Source organism: Felis catus, chromosome A2 (assembly GCF_018350175.1).
Source record: "Felis catus isolate Fca126 chromosome A2, F.catus_Fca126_mat1.0, whole genome shotgun sequence".
NCBI classification, from domain to species: Eukaryota; Metazoa; Chordata; class Mammalia; order Carnivora; family Felidae; genus Felis; species Felis catus.
This window is the reverse complement of record NC_058369.1, coordinates 124,943,800-124,961,613: the sequence shown is the minus strand read 5'-3', so window position 1 is coordinate 124,961,613 and position 17,814 is coordinate 124,943,800. Positions and strand designations below refer to the sequence as shown.

The 17,814-nt window shown below is 41.5% G+C and overlaps 1 protein-coding gene across 5 annotated transcripts in view; it reads right to left on the bottom strand.

Moving 5' to 3' along the window:
- Window positions 1–17,814, bottom strand: part of BMPER (BMP binding endothelial regulator) — a 251,830-nt gene that overhangs the window by 59,861 nt on the left and 174,155 nt on the right. For all 5 annotated transcript variants that reach the window (XM_045052595.1, XM_006929299.5, XM_019825682.3 and 2 more), the window contains one exon: window positions 13,533–13,869. In XM_045052595.1, coding sequence (XP_044908530.1) covers window positions 13,533–13,869 — 337 coding nt within the window. The remainder of the gene's footprint in view (window positions 1–13,532; window positions 13,870–17,814) is intronic.

Below are 17,814 nucleotides of genomic sequence, written 5' to 3'. Positions count from 1 at the left end.
TCTGACGCACAAATAACCCAGCAGCACAAATCCAGCCCTTCTGTTTGGCCTGGCCTTATGAACAAGGAGGCAGTAAGACCAGTACCCTTTCACTCACAAAAACAGACATAAAAAGATTTACTTTGGTGCTTGTACTTTGAACGACACACCAAGAAAATGCCACTGAGGTCCCATTACCACTTTGGTCTAAGAGGGCATACACTTAGCTCCTAACCCCCTAAGCCATGGGTCCCTCTGCATTCTCATCTCTAACATTTGGAGATAGACTGTAGAGGACAAAACCAAAACCAAAACCCACACATAAGCCCCGTGATCCAAAAAAAAAAAAAAAAAAAAGATCATTGAGGAGACAAAATCTCAGAGAATTGAGTCCCTTGAGGACCCATAAACACCTGGAAGCAATTCTTCTTGTAATTCTTCCACTTTGTGCAGAGGCTCTCCAGGTGTGGTCCCCCACCCGCAGCATCACCTGGGAACTTGTTAGAAATGCACATTCTGAGGCCCCACCATAAACACACTGAATCAGCTCTCTAAATTATTCTGAAACCTGCTAAATTTTGAGAGCATAGAATATACAATAGGTGCACAAAAAACTAGGAAATAAATGAGTGAGGAATAAATGGAAAGCTTTGGCTCTACTGAACCACTGCTCCAAACAACCTGCTCCAGCTAATGTCTGAATGACACTACAATATGCCCCTTCCATTGTCTGATGGATGCTGGGGCATACACTGTTATGATCTGGCTGAGGCCTTTGCCTCCGGGCCCACTGTCCACACCCCTCATTGTTTATGACACCGCACCACGGAATACCCTTCTCCTGGCTGCCTGGGCCAGGCTCTTGCTGGCCTCCACAGCCTCGAACATGCTGGCCTCCACAGCCTCGAAAGGTTCTATGGCTGGAACCTTTTCCTCTGTCCTTTTCCCCAATACATTCCTCCTCTTTTTTTGTGCAACTAAACCCTACATATGTTTTAGGAAGTCACCTCCTCCAGGCAGCCACCTCCTGGCAGATTCCCACAGCATCCTGTACATCTTCTTTCAAAAATGCATCCCTCCCTATGTACAGTCCTGTTTACTTGTCCCCCTCACTCACTAGCCTGTTCTGCAAGTTCGGTGAGCCAGAGGACTGACTCATTTATCTCATTCACTGCCGTATCTCCAGCACCTTGAACAGCGCCCACTGAATTATGTAATCAATCAATCGTGACTCTAAAATAATCCTTTTTACAATAGATAATATATATCTATTTTATTATTTATTGATTTCACTGAGTCCTAGACATGAGTAATTGACCACAAGCCTAGAAAAGAGGACTGTGGATATATAAAACAATAATTCACCATTTTTTTCCCTTAACTAAACTACCCCTTGGTCTTTTTATTTTTTTTTAACCATATGCACACTTCTGAATTCTTTTCCCTGGTTGAACCATTTCCCCTCTGAAAGCCTGCGTGTGAATGCCTACGACTTCTTGTATGTGCTAGGTAAGAAGAAAAATGAGATTGAATAGCAGATTTCCATGTAAATAGAGGAAAATGTGTAGAAGGATCCAGGAATGTAAAATGTTACCTCTTATTTTGTATTCACACGCTCTCCATTGATTTAAGTTTTTGCCAGCTCGATTGGGAAATGGTCAAAGAGTCCCAGATGGCTGTCAAACTCAGTACAGCTCTGAGCTCTGGACCGAAGCCCTGTAGCTGCTCCCACAACATACGAGGGCCACCATGACACCTTGGAGGAGTCCACGGTGTTGCCAAGACACCAGCTAATTCTCAAGATGCTGCACCTGTCCCTGTGGTTTCACTGAGCCACAATGCTGTACTCATAATACATCAAAGTTCCAACAAATCTGTGTGGCCTGATGGAAGCCAGCCTACCCAGGGCCATCTCTGAGGACTCCCATATACAGGTTCTCTTGATTCTTAGTTCTGGCACCCAATTGCATACCCTGATTTTCTAAAGGACGATGTGAAACACCAGGGCTCAGGCCTGTCCTCACGTAAGCCACTATATCTTGCTGCTGATACAGCCAGCAGAAGTCAGCTCCTTGGTCATTCCATCTGGGCTTTACAAGGGGAACCTCATTCAGCCTCATAAGCAACCGTTGCTCTATTTCATGATGAAAAACATGGAAGTTCAGAGGTGTTAGATCCCTTGCCCATAATCACTTCACTTATTTCCCAACTTGTTCCAGAAAGGATTTAAATCACCTTACAAAACTACATGCAGAATGAAATAAAATGAAACTTAGTAAATGAGGAAAATGGACAAGGTAAAAATGAAACCAGGATTGTGATTAGTTTAAGAAATAAAATCCTCAACTGAAGTTCTGTACATTTGATTGAAATGGGTCACAAACTTGCTCTGAGCTGTCTGGTTACCACTGGCAAGAGGAAAAAAAATACAGCCCATATCCCAAAGGACTTTCCTCGTAAGAGAAAGCCTTGTGTCTTTTATCAGAACTTTAAGTACTTCATTTGCAAACAGTATTAACCAACAATATTTTCTACATCAAAACAACAACGACAAAAGAAATGAAGAGAGGGAAATAGGGCAAGGGGAAGCCATAACAAGAAGACATGAGCTACTAAGAAGGTCTAAACCTCAAACAGAACTCAGGAGCCCCCCTCCCAGGTCTCCTAGGAACGATGTAGCTAATACCCCAGTAAGGACCTTGAAGCATCATGTGAAGGTTAAATTATGCTCAGATACTATTAAAGAAAGCAAAGAATATTGACATGAAAAAAGTCAGAATTTTGCATACATTTCTTCTTTTCCAGTACTCTGTATTCTTCTAAGAAAAACAAAACATGACACATGAACTCCTTCTATTGTTAATCTCTACCCTCATTAGGGATGAGTTCAATTTTTTAAGTTCACATCTAAATGCTCATCTAAGAGAATTAATTGTCCCTTCTTCCCCTCCCCTTCTGGGTCAGTACTGTCAGTTGAAACCATTTGTGAAGTGCACATTGTGAAAACTTTAATGAATTCCCAACTGGCTTTTGGGTTTGTTTGCTTCGTTCTGTTTTAAGAAAAAGCATCCATTTCCATGCAAGATATGAAGAAGTTCTTCCGGCTGGGTCTAGAAATGATCACATAGAACAAAACCAAAACACGTCTTCAAGCTCTGGAGCCAGGCTGAATAGGTTATACTGAGGGCTAACTACAAAACAGGTTTCTATTTCAGAGCAATGAAATCATATTAATAATAAAATTGCCATTGACTGAGCATTTGCCATATTCCAGGCCTGGAGTAAATATCCACGTGGAATGCCTCCTGCAAGCCTCATAACAAACCCTCAGAGCAATCCAATAGGTCCTCTTACCGCCCTCTTCTACACATGGCACATCCGGGGCTTCAGCAGGCGAACTCACCTGCCCAACAGCACACAACTTGGGAATGGAGGAGCTCAGAAATTAATGCAGATTCCAAAATCTGCCTGACAATCACAGGCATTTTGTTCCATTTTATCCATCACTTATTAAAAAGCATTTCTTTGTGTATTCTTTTTTTTTCTATTTAATTGTTCAACATATATATTTTCGAGTACCAGGAAATATAAATATTTCACGCGCCTTCTTAGGTGTTGGGCATACGATAATGAGCAAAACATAGAGCTTCAAGGAGGCTACAGCTTAGTAGTGATAAGGTTTTTAAAAACACACTTAGAATACAGTTTTCAAGTCTGCAGTGTTAAGGGAAGTACAGAACCACGTAGTAGAGACAGGGAACCCAGAACTGGTGGTGTCCCATCAAACTATATAAAATGGGAAAGTTTGAAATAGTTAAAAAAAAAAAAGAGTGCTCATATTACACTTTCTGTCAGTATTTAAAGAACAGTAAATCCAAAGACAAGTCCAAATTGCTCTCTACATAGAGTAGCTGTCTATCGCTGTGTAAAAAGGTTAGTGGCTTAAACAACAAATTATGTGGCTTAAAACAACACACATTTACTATCTCAGTTTCTCTAGATCAGGAGTCCAGGCAGGGACTCTGCTCAGGGTCTCACAAGGATGTGATCATGGTGTTGGCTGGGGTTGTTGTCTCCTCTGGACCTCAATGGACAAGGATGTGCTTCCGAGATCACAGGGCTGTTGGCAGAATACCCATTACTTTCTTGTATTTTCCTGACAAGTATGTGTTTTTTTTAATTATTTTTCATTGAAGTATAGTTGATGTACAAAGTTATATTAGCTTCAGGTTATAGCATGGTGAATCAACATTTACAGACATTACAAAATGCTCATCGTGATAGGTCTAGTTATACCTATCACCACACAAAGCTATTACAATATTGTGGACTGTATTAACTATGCTGTACTTTTCATCCCCATGACTTATTTATTCCACTTCTGGATATTTGCCTAAAGAAAAACACACTAATTCAGAAAGATATATGAAGCATTATCTATAATAGCCAAGATATGGAAGCAACCTAAGTATCTGTCAATACATGGATGGTGGATAAGGAAGATTTGTATATACGCAATGGAATACCACTCAGCCATAAAAAAGAATGGGCTCTTGCTATTTGTGACAACATGGATGGAGCTAGAGGGTATTAGCAAAGTGAGTCAGACAAAGACAAATACTATATGATCGCACTTATATGTGGAATCTAAAAATCAAAACAAACCAACGAACAAAGCAGAATAGAAACAGACTTAGAGAAATAGAGAACAAACTGGTGGTTGCCAGACTGGAGGCAGTTGGGGGGGAGGGAAGGGTGGAAGAGGTGGAGGGGATTAAGAGGTACAAATTCCCATCACTTTCTCAAAGTGTCAGTCGTGGCAGCCTCCTTTCAGGTCTTCAAACGGGCCACACCCTCCCAGCCCTGGGGCCTCTGCCCTTCCTCCTGCCTTGGCCGGCCTCCTCGCAGTCCTTTCCCATCTGCAGTGGATTCCACTCAAAGCGGAGCTCCTCATGCAGCCTTTTTGTGTGCACCTAATTCAGAGTTAGCCTCCCTGACTAACCAGCCTGTTTCCTCCATTACTCTTCTCACAGTTGGCAGTGACCTTGTTTCTTATTTATAGTTGTCTGCTCACGCTAGACTCCGGGTCCTCTGAAGGAAAAGTTTTTGTCTCTCTTGTTCCGTCCTGAATTGCCAACCTGCAATGGTACCCGGCACACAGCAGGTGCTCAGCTGAAAGTTGTAAAAGGAGCAAAGTAAATAATTAATGAAATCCTCTTCCACAGACTCGTGGCGGAGCAGGATATTTGAAAACTTGAATGGACACTGAGAGACATTGAGACCAGCCATGGACGTTCTTACCAGAGTTCCCAGACCACAACAGGGAAATGAAGAAAACACTATCCACGTCAGCCTCGCTCTCACGGATGGAAAATGCCTTACGCTCATAAATAATGAAAATGTAAGGAAGCTACACCAGACTGTCTCCTGCTTACTGAGAACAATCAAGGCATCCCCTAAGCAGCCAAGAGAGGTGCTACAAAATAATTAGTGTTTTACCTGTGACAATGACACTCATTCAAATCTGTGTTCAAAAGCCTCATCTAATTGCATCCCAGAATGTAATTTTCTGAGGAGAAACACTGCAGGATTCTAGGAAGTTGATGCTGAAAATAAATTCAAAGCTAACATTAAAATCAAATCAAAATTAGATTTAACCTTGAGCCAGGCAGGTTGTATAGTGAAAAACTGACCTTGCCCCAAAGTCTGGCCCTGGTCTTTGGCTCCCCAGGGGTGTGAGGGAGTGATCCCCAGGCCCCTGGAATACCCTGCCTATCCGGAGTATTGTTTTCTACTGGGGGCTTTGGACACCAGACACTCTAACAATGGGATTTATGGTGGGGGCTTTGGGCCATATCACAACAGTCCCCACCTCCAGAGGAACTGGGTATGAAAGGCATTAGCATGGCCTCCAGGAGGAGCTGGAGACCACGTCATCCATGTAGACAGCAGGTGGTAGTCCCAGGAAAATCTTGGGATACCAAAGGCTCAGGTGAACTTCCCCGATTGGAAGTACGCTGTGAAGAGTGAATATTGCCAGCACTGTGGCCAAGAGGAGTTAATGCCAGTCTGTGACTCCATAAGAGATAACAGCAGAGGCTCATGCTTAGCCCTTTCCTGGGCTCTGCCCTGTGTCTCTTCTGATCTTAATCTGTATCCTTTCCCTACAATAAACTATAACCACTAGTGTAACAGCATTTGGTGAGTTATGTTAGACCTTCCAGCAAATTATTGACCCTGAAGGTGATTTGGGAATGCCTCCAAACTGGTGGTGTCAGAAGGGAGGGTTGTCTTTGTAGTTGGTTGGCCATACAGTTGGCTCAAACTCTCCTCAAAGAGTAACCTACTTGCCAAGATAGGTCCCATTTTTCTTTCTTTCTTCTTTAAACCATAGTGTTCCTCTCTTTTTGATATGAAAATTTAAACAGGAGATGATTTTAGACTTGGATGCAATGATGTTCCAAACAACCCTGTACCTTTCTAAGCATACTTATGCATTTGTCTTTCTGCTTTGGCCCCAAGAAAACTGGATTAACCTGGAGGGCCCTTCTGAGCTGAAATCCAGGCATCTAGAAGGCAGTTTAAAACCTTTCTTTTGGGTTATGCTGGTGGGGCAAACAGGAAATAATCTACCTGTGGCTGCCATGGAAAAGAATAAATGAAAGATGAAGGGAAAAACCACAATGAGGCTTTGATTCTAAACTGGCAGAAGGTTCAGGGCCAGTGACAAGGTAGAAGGGGTGTGCCTCCTTGGTGAGAATACTGAGAATTCTCAGTACTGAGAATACCGAGTGAGAATACTGCACAGGGTCAGTTGGCCATGGCAAGATCACCCCACTGGAGGCCAGTTGCTGTGCCTCCAGAGGAGGAGGCTAATTTGAGGTCCTAAGACCAACTGAAAGAGACCAACACAGAAGTGTCTGTGGATGAAAATACTGCGTGAGAAGATGGCAAGGCCAAATCCTAGCTGAGACACAGAAGAGGAGCTGGGAGGTCCAGGTGGCTTTTAAGTGAATTGTGAGTAGACACAGGTAGGTGCTAAGGTCCAGAGGCATTCACAGCAGTAGGCTCATGCAATAAGAAGTGTGGATAGTTCTTGGAGAATTGAAGGTAGACCAGAGGCACTGCTTGCCCTGACTAGTCTACTCCCTGACAAGACCGAGATGCATGCACATTCTGACTATGGGTGTGTAGCTGAGTGTGGGGATAAAGACGTAAGATGGATGTGGAATTGAGGGTAGCAGAAGTCACAGTTAGTTCAGAGAGGATGAAAACAGGAGAGAGCTTGGAAGGGAGCTAAGAAACATTTCCTTCCAGGGGTGACTTCCAGGGGTGATGCTGGGTGAAATGCAAAAGGGTAGGAAAGATATTCCCCATTTCCCTGTGAACCTAAAATCCAATGCGGGGGAGACAATGGCAGTGCAATATAGCATAGGTGCTAAATAATGATGAGCACAATCAGCATATCTAAGAAACTAAAGAAAGAACATTTATAGCAGCCTGGATGAGACTTGAACTGTACCTTCAGCTGAAATCAATGTAGAAAATGAGGGCATCCCAGGCAAGGGAATAACATGGACCCAGAAGCAGGAATGTACATTGTATATTTAGGTACAGTGAAAGGAACAGCCTAGGGCAGAAGTTAAGAGTGAGAGCAAGAGCCAGAGAGCAAGAGGGCGAGAGAGAGCGAGAGAGTGCTAATAAGTAGGAAGCTAGTCTGACAGGTGGTACAACTCAGGTGTCTACTGCCACCTGGTGTCAGCATACCTTTTTGACAGATTCAGAGGGACTCCTCCTGAAAGATTAGTTTGCCAAAAGAAAAATAAAAAGAAAGGCCCATGTCACACTTAAAAATGAACATCTCATTTGATTCAGGGCTCTAGTTCTAACGGCAATTTGAGGCAAGTTATTAAAAGATGTAAAGAGAAACGTTCTAAGCATGTTCTTCTTTGAAGCAAGGGAAGATTGATTTTAATTATAGAATAGTAGTGAGCTTTATATGACTTTCACACACACACACACACACACACACACACACACACGAAGTCTGTACTCCTTGCCTGATCTCTTCTCTTGTTTTATAATAAATGATTAATTTCCTTTATAGGAAAACACAAAGTGGGTTCTCCACAGAGTCTGTGATCTTCTGGAAGGAAGCCACTGTCAGTCCCAGGACGCCAGTATATCCAACACCGTTGTGCTATCGAAGTTCTAATATCCTCTTGCTCTACCTCCCGCCCCCTACCTCCTGGTACCTCTGCAGGAAGGACACATCTGTGAATCCTCAGGCATTACTTCAATTCCTTACAGCTGTAAAAACCACTGCATGGAAAGAAAAGAACATTTCCTAGACTGGGAATCCCCAGACGCTTTCCCATCCCGAACAAGTGAACAGAGCTTTTGCTCTGATGAATTATACCCTGTTAAGGAGAGCAGAGAGAGGAAAACAGCGCCGAGATGACTGTGGTCTACAAATGTCTGGGCTTTGCGGCAGTTCCCATTCATTCTTCTGACTTCTCTCCTGCCCTGACTTAAGAGCCCTGCTTTACCGGGAGGTTACACTTTCTTGTTACTATTTTATCCAGGATTGGGTCTGCATTAGGGAAAAAGCCCATTGCTGATGTTTCATACACAGTAACTAGGTCTTCTCTTTCCCCAGTATGACCCACAGAGCCCAGCCCACCTCCTTGCCTCTCCCATCCCAAGGCTGCCAAAGTTTTTCTTCAGTGTGGCCCAAGGTAGCAGTGGGGAGCAGATTTGATATTGGCTGCTGAGGGCCTCCAGGGAGCCTTTGAGGTGGGGGGTAGGGGTGGGGGGCGTCTGCCTATTCCTCCTGGATGTCTCGGCTGGCATCCGGGACACGTATAGACAAGGCAACATGAGGCCGGGAAAGTAAGGTGAACAAGAGAAACGAGAAGAGAGGCGTGAAAATACTCGACCTTTTTCCCTCGGGGAAGTCTCTGTGTGAATCCAAATAGAATTCAAATGACTTTGCATCAATTTTTCCACAGTACACTATCTCCCTAGCTTCTAGGAATTTCTCCATAACACACCAGTGAAGGAGAATGCAAAACATTATTAAAGGGAATTATCTAATTTAAGGACAAGTCAATTAGCAACTCTAGGACTTAAGACACATTAACAATGCAGCCAGCTAAAAATTTTATGTGATTCATAATTAAACTACCTTGCACCTAAACATATTTGATTAATGAATTAAACCAAATTATGCTGATCACAACGATTAAATTAATATTTAATTAAATATCACATTTTTATGCCAAATCAGCCCACGAGGGGTAGAATTGATTTGTGAATAAAAATTAGCAAAACCAAAAAAGTTTCCCAAAAGAGAAAAAAAAAAATTTTTGGCTAATTTCTTACTCACAAAGTTTTTCAATTTTTTAGATGATAGTTTACTATTTAAAATGTTGAATTGGATAAAAGACCAAAATACAATAAAAATAGGAATCTAAAATCCTAGACATCTCAAAAGTAAATTCTAATTCAGAAACATTATAATTATTATTTTCACTTTATAAGAATATTTCTCATCCTTATAATAGAATTTGCCCTGTGGAATTTATCATATAGTTAAGAAAACCCCAAAAAGGTACCATTTCCTCAGAGAAATGCCTTCTTTGTTCCCTTTCTTCTCCATTGTCACAAACACAGTGGCGCTTGGAAGGCTGCATTTGTATGCTATGTGACCTTATTCTTTGTCCTTGAGGGAAATACTCATATTTCTTTGGAGGGTGAGGGGGAAATACAAGGAGTCAAATTTATATACAATTTATGTATATGACTTTTCATGATATCAAGGCAAATCTCTTTAGTCCTGTAATGATTCAAAACTAAGGTCACAACCACAGTCATGACTGTGTTTTCAGGTTCATTTTAGAAATTCCACCAATGATATAAAATATATAAGCAAAAATTTACATGGGTGAGATATCATATGATTGCCATTTTCTTCTTTATTCATTTTAATATTATTTAAATGTCATACAATGAACATATATTACTCTTAAAAGACAAAAATGCATTTTTATTTTTTAAATTTATTTTGAATGTTTATTTATTTTTGAGAGAGAGAGAGAGAGAGAGAGAGAGAGAGAGAGAGAGAGAGAGAGAGATTGTGAGCCAGGGTGGAACAGAGAGAGAGGGAGACACAGAATCAGAAGCAGGCTGCAGGCTCTGAGCTGTCATCACAGGCCTGATGTGGGGCTCGAAACTGCGAGCAGCGAGATTATGATCTGAGCTAAAGTGGGATGCTTAACTGACTGAGCCACCCAGACTCCCCCAAAAACACGTTTATAAAAAGGATTGCAGGGGCACCTGGGTGGCTCAGTCTGTTAAGCATCCAACTCTTGGTTTCAGCACAGGTCATGATCTCATGGTTTCATGAGTTCGAGGCCCATGTCCGGCTCCGTGCTGACAGCATGAACCTGCTTGGCTGTCTCCCTTTCTCTCTCTGCCTCTCCCCCACTTTTGCTGTCTCTGTCTCTCTCAAAATAAATAAATTAAACTTAAAAAAAATTCTTTTAAAAAAGATTGCAATGGAGTCTTCTCTTATACTATCTCATTTAGTGTCACCGATGAGAAAGAGTTGACTTTTAATTGTTCCAGGGATTTATCAGTGAGAATCTATCCAATTAGTTCTCCATGATGTAAGCAGGAGAAGATATCAGCAATCAGAGAGATAAGTAGCTAAACTGAGGACAAGATTCTCTAGGGAAAGAAAGGGACACAGGACAACCACACACGGTGCCAATACTGGCTGTCTACCATGTACAACATGGCACTGCCCATTGACCTTGGTCCTTGGAGGAGAAGCCCCACCAGGCCATTACTGTCCTACCTATTCTATAGGTAAAGAATCTGAAACTCAGCTAGCCACCAGGGTCACACAGCTAGAACACCGCAGAGTTGAGATTAGGTCCAACTCGCCATCACTCAACACATTCTCTGTCCATGGCTTCCTAAAGCCTCTCTGAGGTTTGGTCCTCATTGGAGATCCCATGGAACACAATTACCTCTCTATGTTGACCTTGTTTATCTTCTTTTTCCTGTCACATGTATCCTTGAAAGAAAGGAAGAAACCCGAAATCTATCCAACATTGGCCACCCTCACCCTCACTTGAAAATGCATGAAGGCGCACCTCGTGGTTGGGGCACGAGATCATCAGCAGGATGTGTGACAGGCAGGTTGTCCAGCTCCACTCTACTGAGTTCCCCTGCCTCTTCCAGGAAAGAGTGGCTGGCCGCAGAAGGGTGCCCTGCCACTACACCATGCATGGCAGAACGTGAGCTCATCTCCCGTCACATCTGGTGCTCCAAACCTCAGTACACAAAGATCCCGGGAGCATTCTCATAAACTCCCCAACTCTGCACATCAAGCCCCTTCCACAAATAAGCAACCCCCACTATAGTGCTGTGGTGGCTGCAGCAACTTCCAAGGGCAGAAGGCAAACATTTGCCTGGCCACGTAACAATTCTGGTTTTCTCCGTTCATGACTATGCCATTTCTCATGACTTCTGCCAAGGTGTTCATCGTATTTTTGTTTGCAGTCCAGGGATCATAATATGAAATAAATCACCAAAGGGAAAAGAAATAGAAATTTGCAAAAAGGGACTAATCTCTGCAGCCCTGCTCTTCAATTTTTGTTTTCAACACACTCCTTTGAAATGGGATAAAAATCAAAGGTGTAGACTATTGGGGCCCCGGGAGAAGTACAGCCTTTCCTTTCTATGTTAGACAGAGAAGGGTCTAATCAAAATCTGCAACTGAGGCAGGGGAGCTTCCCAAAGAGTCATTATGGTTGCTCATCATTTAATTTAATTAATAGAAGAAATTACAGGAGCCATCAATTACATAGCATTTGGGCACATGCATTTATGTTCATAATCGCATTAAATCTGAATTACAACTCCTTCAGGTAGGTTCTTTTATTATCCCCACTTCACAGATAAGCAAACTAAGGTTTAGAGAGCTCAAATCATTGCTCAAGGTTGTAAAGCTGGGCTGTATTTTTAGCCCCAGAAGACCACAAAGTTCTTAATTGCTATGCCCTACTGCTTCCCCTCAGACTTTCAAGTGATGAGTATTTAGATTCCAAACAAAGCCTGGTTTCTCTGCCCAGCTCTTCAACTCACTCCGAAGTCTTACATTAAGATTTTTCAATTTAAAAAGCCATGCAGGGGCACCTGAGTGGCTCAGTTGGTTAAGCGTCTGACTCTTGATTTTGGCTCCAGTCATGACAGTTTGTGGGATCAAGCCTTGAGTTGGGAACATCTACTGTCAAGTGAGGAACCCACTTGGGATTCTCTCTGCCCTCCTCTGCTCACACACGTTCTCTCTATCGCTCTCTACTCCCCACCCCAAAATAAACAAATAAACCTTTTTTAAAAAATGATCTTTCAATTTCAATAGACAAGGGTGGGGTCAGTCTAGGGGGTGGTACAGGAAAGAGGAAGAAGGGAACCCAGGGATTCAAATTACAACAGGAAAATGGCTTGAAAGAGCTAAACGTAGGAGTTGGACCCAAATGGTTTGGCAGACACAGCCATGTTTAGGGGTGTGTGATGACAGGGACAGTCCTTTTTCCACTCCACTTTGAGCTGTCTTTGTAGAACTTTATCTTTTATGTCCAAAGATCAAATAAAAAAAGATCACATTTAACGAGAACTAGGGGAAATAAACTGGTGGCAATTAAAGAGTAAAAATAACTTTTCTGTGGCTTCAGACCACAGGAGTTTTCTCATTTTAAGAGGCACAGGCAAATCACTTAAACAAGGCCTTTTGGGCTGTGTCTTCTCATGTTTCCTCCCACACCCATGGTGGTTAAAGTTATAGACAGTCATAGCTCTTGAACCCATGGAATTGTGTAATAAATGGAAGTACAACCAGGCCAGACTCATCAACTCACAAATTCAGCCTCGCAGCATGGAAGAAAAGGTTATAGAATCCATATTCTCAATGAGAGACCTCTCTTCTTCCATCTTCAAGCCTTCTTTCTACTCTCCCCTAAATTTGGTTGTGAAGTCTGATAGTTGGCCAAGATCTAAGGAATCCTCATTTCACTGCCTTGTTTTCCACCTGCAGATATTTGGGACTAGACCACGAGGCAGACCTGAACTGTTCCTCGGGCCTCAAATGACCAAGCTCACTCAAACACCCAAGTCACCCAGAGTTGTTTGAGATTCCCATCTCTATCCTAAACCACTGTAGTTTAGACAGAATTTGGGAAGCACTCCTCAGTCTTAGAGTCAAGCTAACACCTAGAAAAATCACCAGCCTTCCAGTGAGCCTGCAGACACAAAAACAGAATGATCTATAGGAGACAGCTCTGAAATACTCCCTACAATTTCTTTATTTGGGACACAATGTGGTACTCAAAATAAGATCAGTCTCAACACAAGAAAGAAAAAGTGTTTATCCTGTGACTTGGGGGCCCTTGTTTTGTACGCCGGAAGATTTGATATACTCTGTTTCAAGGTCAGGTCAATCCTTGGTCTGTAACCCAAACCATCCCCCAAAACACTGTACTTACCGGTAGAAAGTGGCATAGTCCACAGTTGAGTGGCAGGTCTGAAACTCCCAGGATTTGAGTTTCTGGCATTCTCGATGAGCTCGGAGCTTTACCTTCACTGTCCCTTGACACAGTTCAGGCACTGGTTTTTTTCGAGGTCTGTTGCAGAACTCATTGGATTCTACCCTCCAGGACTCAGCAAAGTCATCCACATCAAACTTGAAGTTTCCGTCTCCACCAATTAAATCATCACGCTTATGTCCATTGTAGTTGCCACAAAGACCACAGAGTTTGCCCTTGAGATGAGGGGCAGCCATGACTTCGACAAAACTGTCTCCATCCCAGGATATTTCCAAACCTGGAGTAAAAGGAGAGGAAAAGAGGATGAACTACTTCTGAATCCACCAATTATTCCCAAGTGCATATATGTAAGGACACAGTACATATGACTAACCTCTAATAAGGAACACTAAGTGTCTATCCAAATTCCTGTTACTGTTTAATCTCACCACATTAAATGTTGTATGACATTACATGAGTCACTTATTTTTTGGGGTTCAGAAGTTTTAAACTGTATAAAGCTTGTCCTAACCTGATACCTATGTACCCTGGCTTGCCTTGCAGAGGACTATTCATTGACCATGGTCCTCTAAGGTTTATAGTTTTACCCTTTCCTATAGTAATTGTGTTGGTCCAACTTGTGCTTTCATTTATCCAATGATAAGTGAAATGTAGAAATGTAAAGATAACAAAGATGATAGTTTTTAATGTAATCTTCTTTTTATCCAAAAATCCTCCATGCAATTATACCAAATGTCAAATGAAAACTTCCAAGTTATTTGTTATAGTGAAAGTATCAAGGTAATAAATATATAGCTTCTGAATAGATCCTATTCAAAGGAGAACACTTATATAAATACAAATGTTTGCCTCCTCTTTGTTTTACAGACATCCCTGAAACAAGGATGGCTGTTTAATCAATGTTTCCTAGGGTTGAGTTGTTGTGGAACCCTTCCAACCTTCATAGCCCCAAGCTGATCATAAACTTCAACATTTGAGAAGGCACTGGAGGCTACCAGGCCATGGGGGAAAGTTTCTCGTGTGCTAGATAGAATCAGCAGGACAGTACATAATCTTCACTCTGGAAGGTAGAACATATAGGCTTCTCTTAGTTTGCTGAACTGACCATCTAAAATGTTGGAAGCTCTGTCTGTAAACATTCATGTTTTTTCAGATACGCTAGCCCAAGACTTCCAAGATCCATCAGCCGATGAAATGACCCCATTGAATAGAATTTCTGTATCACATGTAGGACAGCCAGGTTATGTGGTCACACAGCACAGGTCAGTCTGACTAAAAGGTCAAGAAGAAATGTTCTCATGTACCTCCTGATATTGTGTGTGAAGACACTGTGCATTAGATAAAGTTGATGACTTTTATGAAAAGCCTTTTGAGGTTCATCTCAGTGCAAATGACAAACTCTTCTTTCTGGTCAGAGTTTTTCTTTATGTTTCAGGTGTGCATTGGAAGCTTTTCTTACTCTTTTCCTGATATTACCCTGGCAGTGCCTGAGTTTCCCAGCAAATAGACAAAGTAGGTACCAGTTCTGTGACATGAACACCAGGAGAACATCTACAAAAGGCTGATGTTCATTTCTGCCCTAGGACTTCTCCTTATTCACTGTCACTGTCTCCTAAGAGAGAGAATTGTGTAATAATTTCTTTTCCCAAAGAAAAAGTTTTTGTTTGTTTGTTTTTTTTAACAGAAAAAGAGAAAGTCTTCCCACGTATGTATTTTTAAGTCTTACCCTCTTGGGTTTCTAACAAAATCTAGTCTTTCATCTGGCCTTTTACTGAGCCTCTGGAAAAAGCAACATGACTTTCCTCTTAGAAGACCTTGCAAGACTAGGTTGGTGGACAAATGTCCAACAGATGCTCAGAAGTTGGGGGATAAGGCAGTGATGGGAAAGAGAAGGGCAGAGGAGGAGGGAATGGATCTTGTCTGGATATAAAATTGGCATAAGACAAAATCAGAGTGATGTCAGATTAGTAAGAAATGCCCAGAAGTAAGATTCTAAAGCCAATATTCCCTAAGTCAGAACATGATCCAAGAGGAGAGAAGGCTGGCCAAATAGCATTCCTGTGAGTAGGCCACACAACTGCCACAAGAAAGAGTTACAAATCCACGTTAGGGAGTTATTGACAGAATAAATCTGTGCTGTAAAACTAGGTTTCTCAAGAAATAAACAGGCCCATATGGAAATCACTGTATGGTACATGAAAGGAATGGAAGTGTTCTTAGTACAAGGCAAATGGTAGAGAAGACCTCTTGGTATGGAGAAGAAGTTGGATTCAGAAAATTAAATAGAGTTGGATAAAGAAGCAAGAAAGAAGGTCATAAGAAAGTCTCTCTTAGAGAGAGGCAAACCAAGAAACAGACTCTTAACTATAGAGAACAAATTGATGGTTACCAGAGGGGAGGTGGGTAGTGGGATGGGTTAAATGGGTGATGGGTATTAAGGAGGGCACTTGTTAAGAGCACCAGGTGTTGTATGTAAGTGGTGAATCCCTAACTTCTACATATAAAACTAACATTACATTGTATGTTAACTAACTGGAATTTAAATAAAAGCTTGGAAAGAAAAAAATCTCTCTTAGGAGTAATTTGATGAAGAGAATAGAGTGATGGGGCAAGATGATCAGAGAAAGGACACACTGTGAGATTATCCACACACTGGACTGCCCTCCTCTGTGGATCTCTGTGACACAATGGTGTCATCTCTGACAACTACAATTCTCCTATAAAGTGATTTATATTTTTTCATACCCCATCATCGAATACATTATCTGGCACCTAGGGTGTACTCACTAAATGAATGAATTACCCTGTAAATTGATACATTTTGAGTTGAATCTGCAAAGCCAGAGAAATTGTGAATTTCATGCTAGTTAAGACACTGAAATAATAATTTTGAAAAAAAGACAAGCAAACTATAATATGATTTGTAATAAATTCTCTAAGGTATAGAAGAAACATGACCTCACAAGCCTGTAGCCAGGCAGCTGCCCAGCAAGAGAAATGAGGGAAGAAAATCAATTCCATACAGCATTCTAACTTTTAGAGCATAATTCCAAAGACTTTCCATGTTGCAAAATTTTCCAAACTGCAAATCTCTTTCCTAGACAGTAGGCAAATACTATTCTTCCAAATGCCACAATGGTTGAGAATTTATATCCAAAGGAGTTCCAACATCATTACTGACAATGATATAACAAATTTGAGAGTTTGGGCAACTGAGTTCATGTGAAATCAACTCACAGTGGACAAGCCAGTCATTATGTTCTTTTCATGCAATGGATTGCCGGTCCGTTGCATGTCTGGGAAGATGCAGACCCACCGTTTTTAGCAAACTCTTCTCAAAACTCTTGACCTCTCAGTCATAAAACACGGTCCCAAAAGTAAGAGAATAATTTGTAATTCACTCTCTCTTCCTCCTCTTTCCTTTGTTATTATTATATTAAGAGGATTTTCATGGACCAGTGCTAAGGGACGACTTACCCAACTACAGATGGCTTTGTCTATTGCTATATCATATACATATGTGTTTGCATGATTATTATTACCCTCTATGTGAGTAAAACCCATGCAAAGTAAATTACAATAGTGACAGGCAAAAAAATGAATAAGTTATAAATGAAGAAATTGCTTTTTCAAAAGACATTTTAAATAGGCATCTTACGAGATGAAAACATTGTGGAAGTGTTTGAGAGGCTGGGGTTAGTTCTTTCTACAGCTGGGATGAGTTTCCCAATTCCTCTGCACGGGAAACTGAGTAGAAATAACTGGCAGAGTCAGAAGGCCAAAGCCAAAGCACATGTCCCATCTGGAGGTGTAAGCAGCAGCCACATTCCTTCCACTGCATAAAGCGCCTTCCAATTATCCCTTCTCACCAGTGAATGTTTTACCAACTTGTTTTTCACCCTTCAAATGTATGACCAGGCTCCACACCACTGGTTTTGGGGTTGTGTTTTTTTGTTTTGTTTTGTTATGTTTTGTTTTTTGAGGGGGAGAAGTCATTGTTCTTTTATTTTCTTGCTGTTTTTGCTTTGCTTTGTTGTTGTTTTGTTTTTCTGGGGGGTTTTTTTTGGTTCTTTTTTTTTTTTTTTTTTGGTCATTATTGCTTTTGCTGTTGCCCAACTTAAAGACAGAGGAGGTACAAAATCTATAGACATACCATAGTAATGCTTAAACATTGATGGTTTTTCTGTTCAGATTTTATACCAAAGGAAAAAAAAGAAAAAAA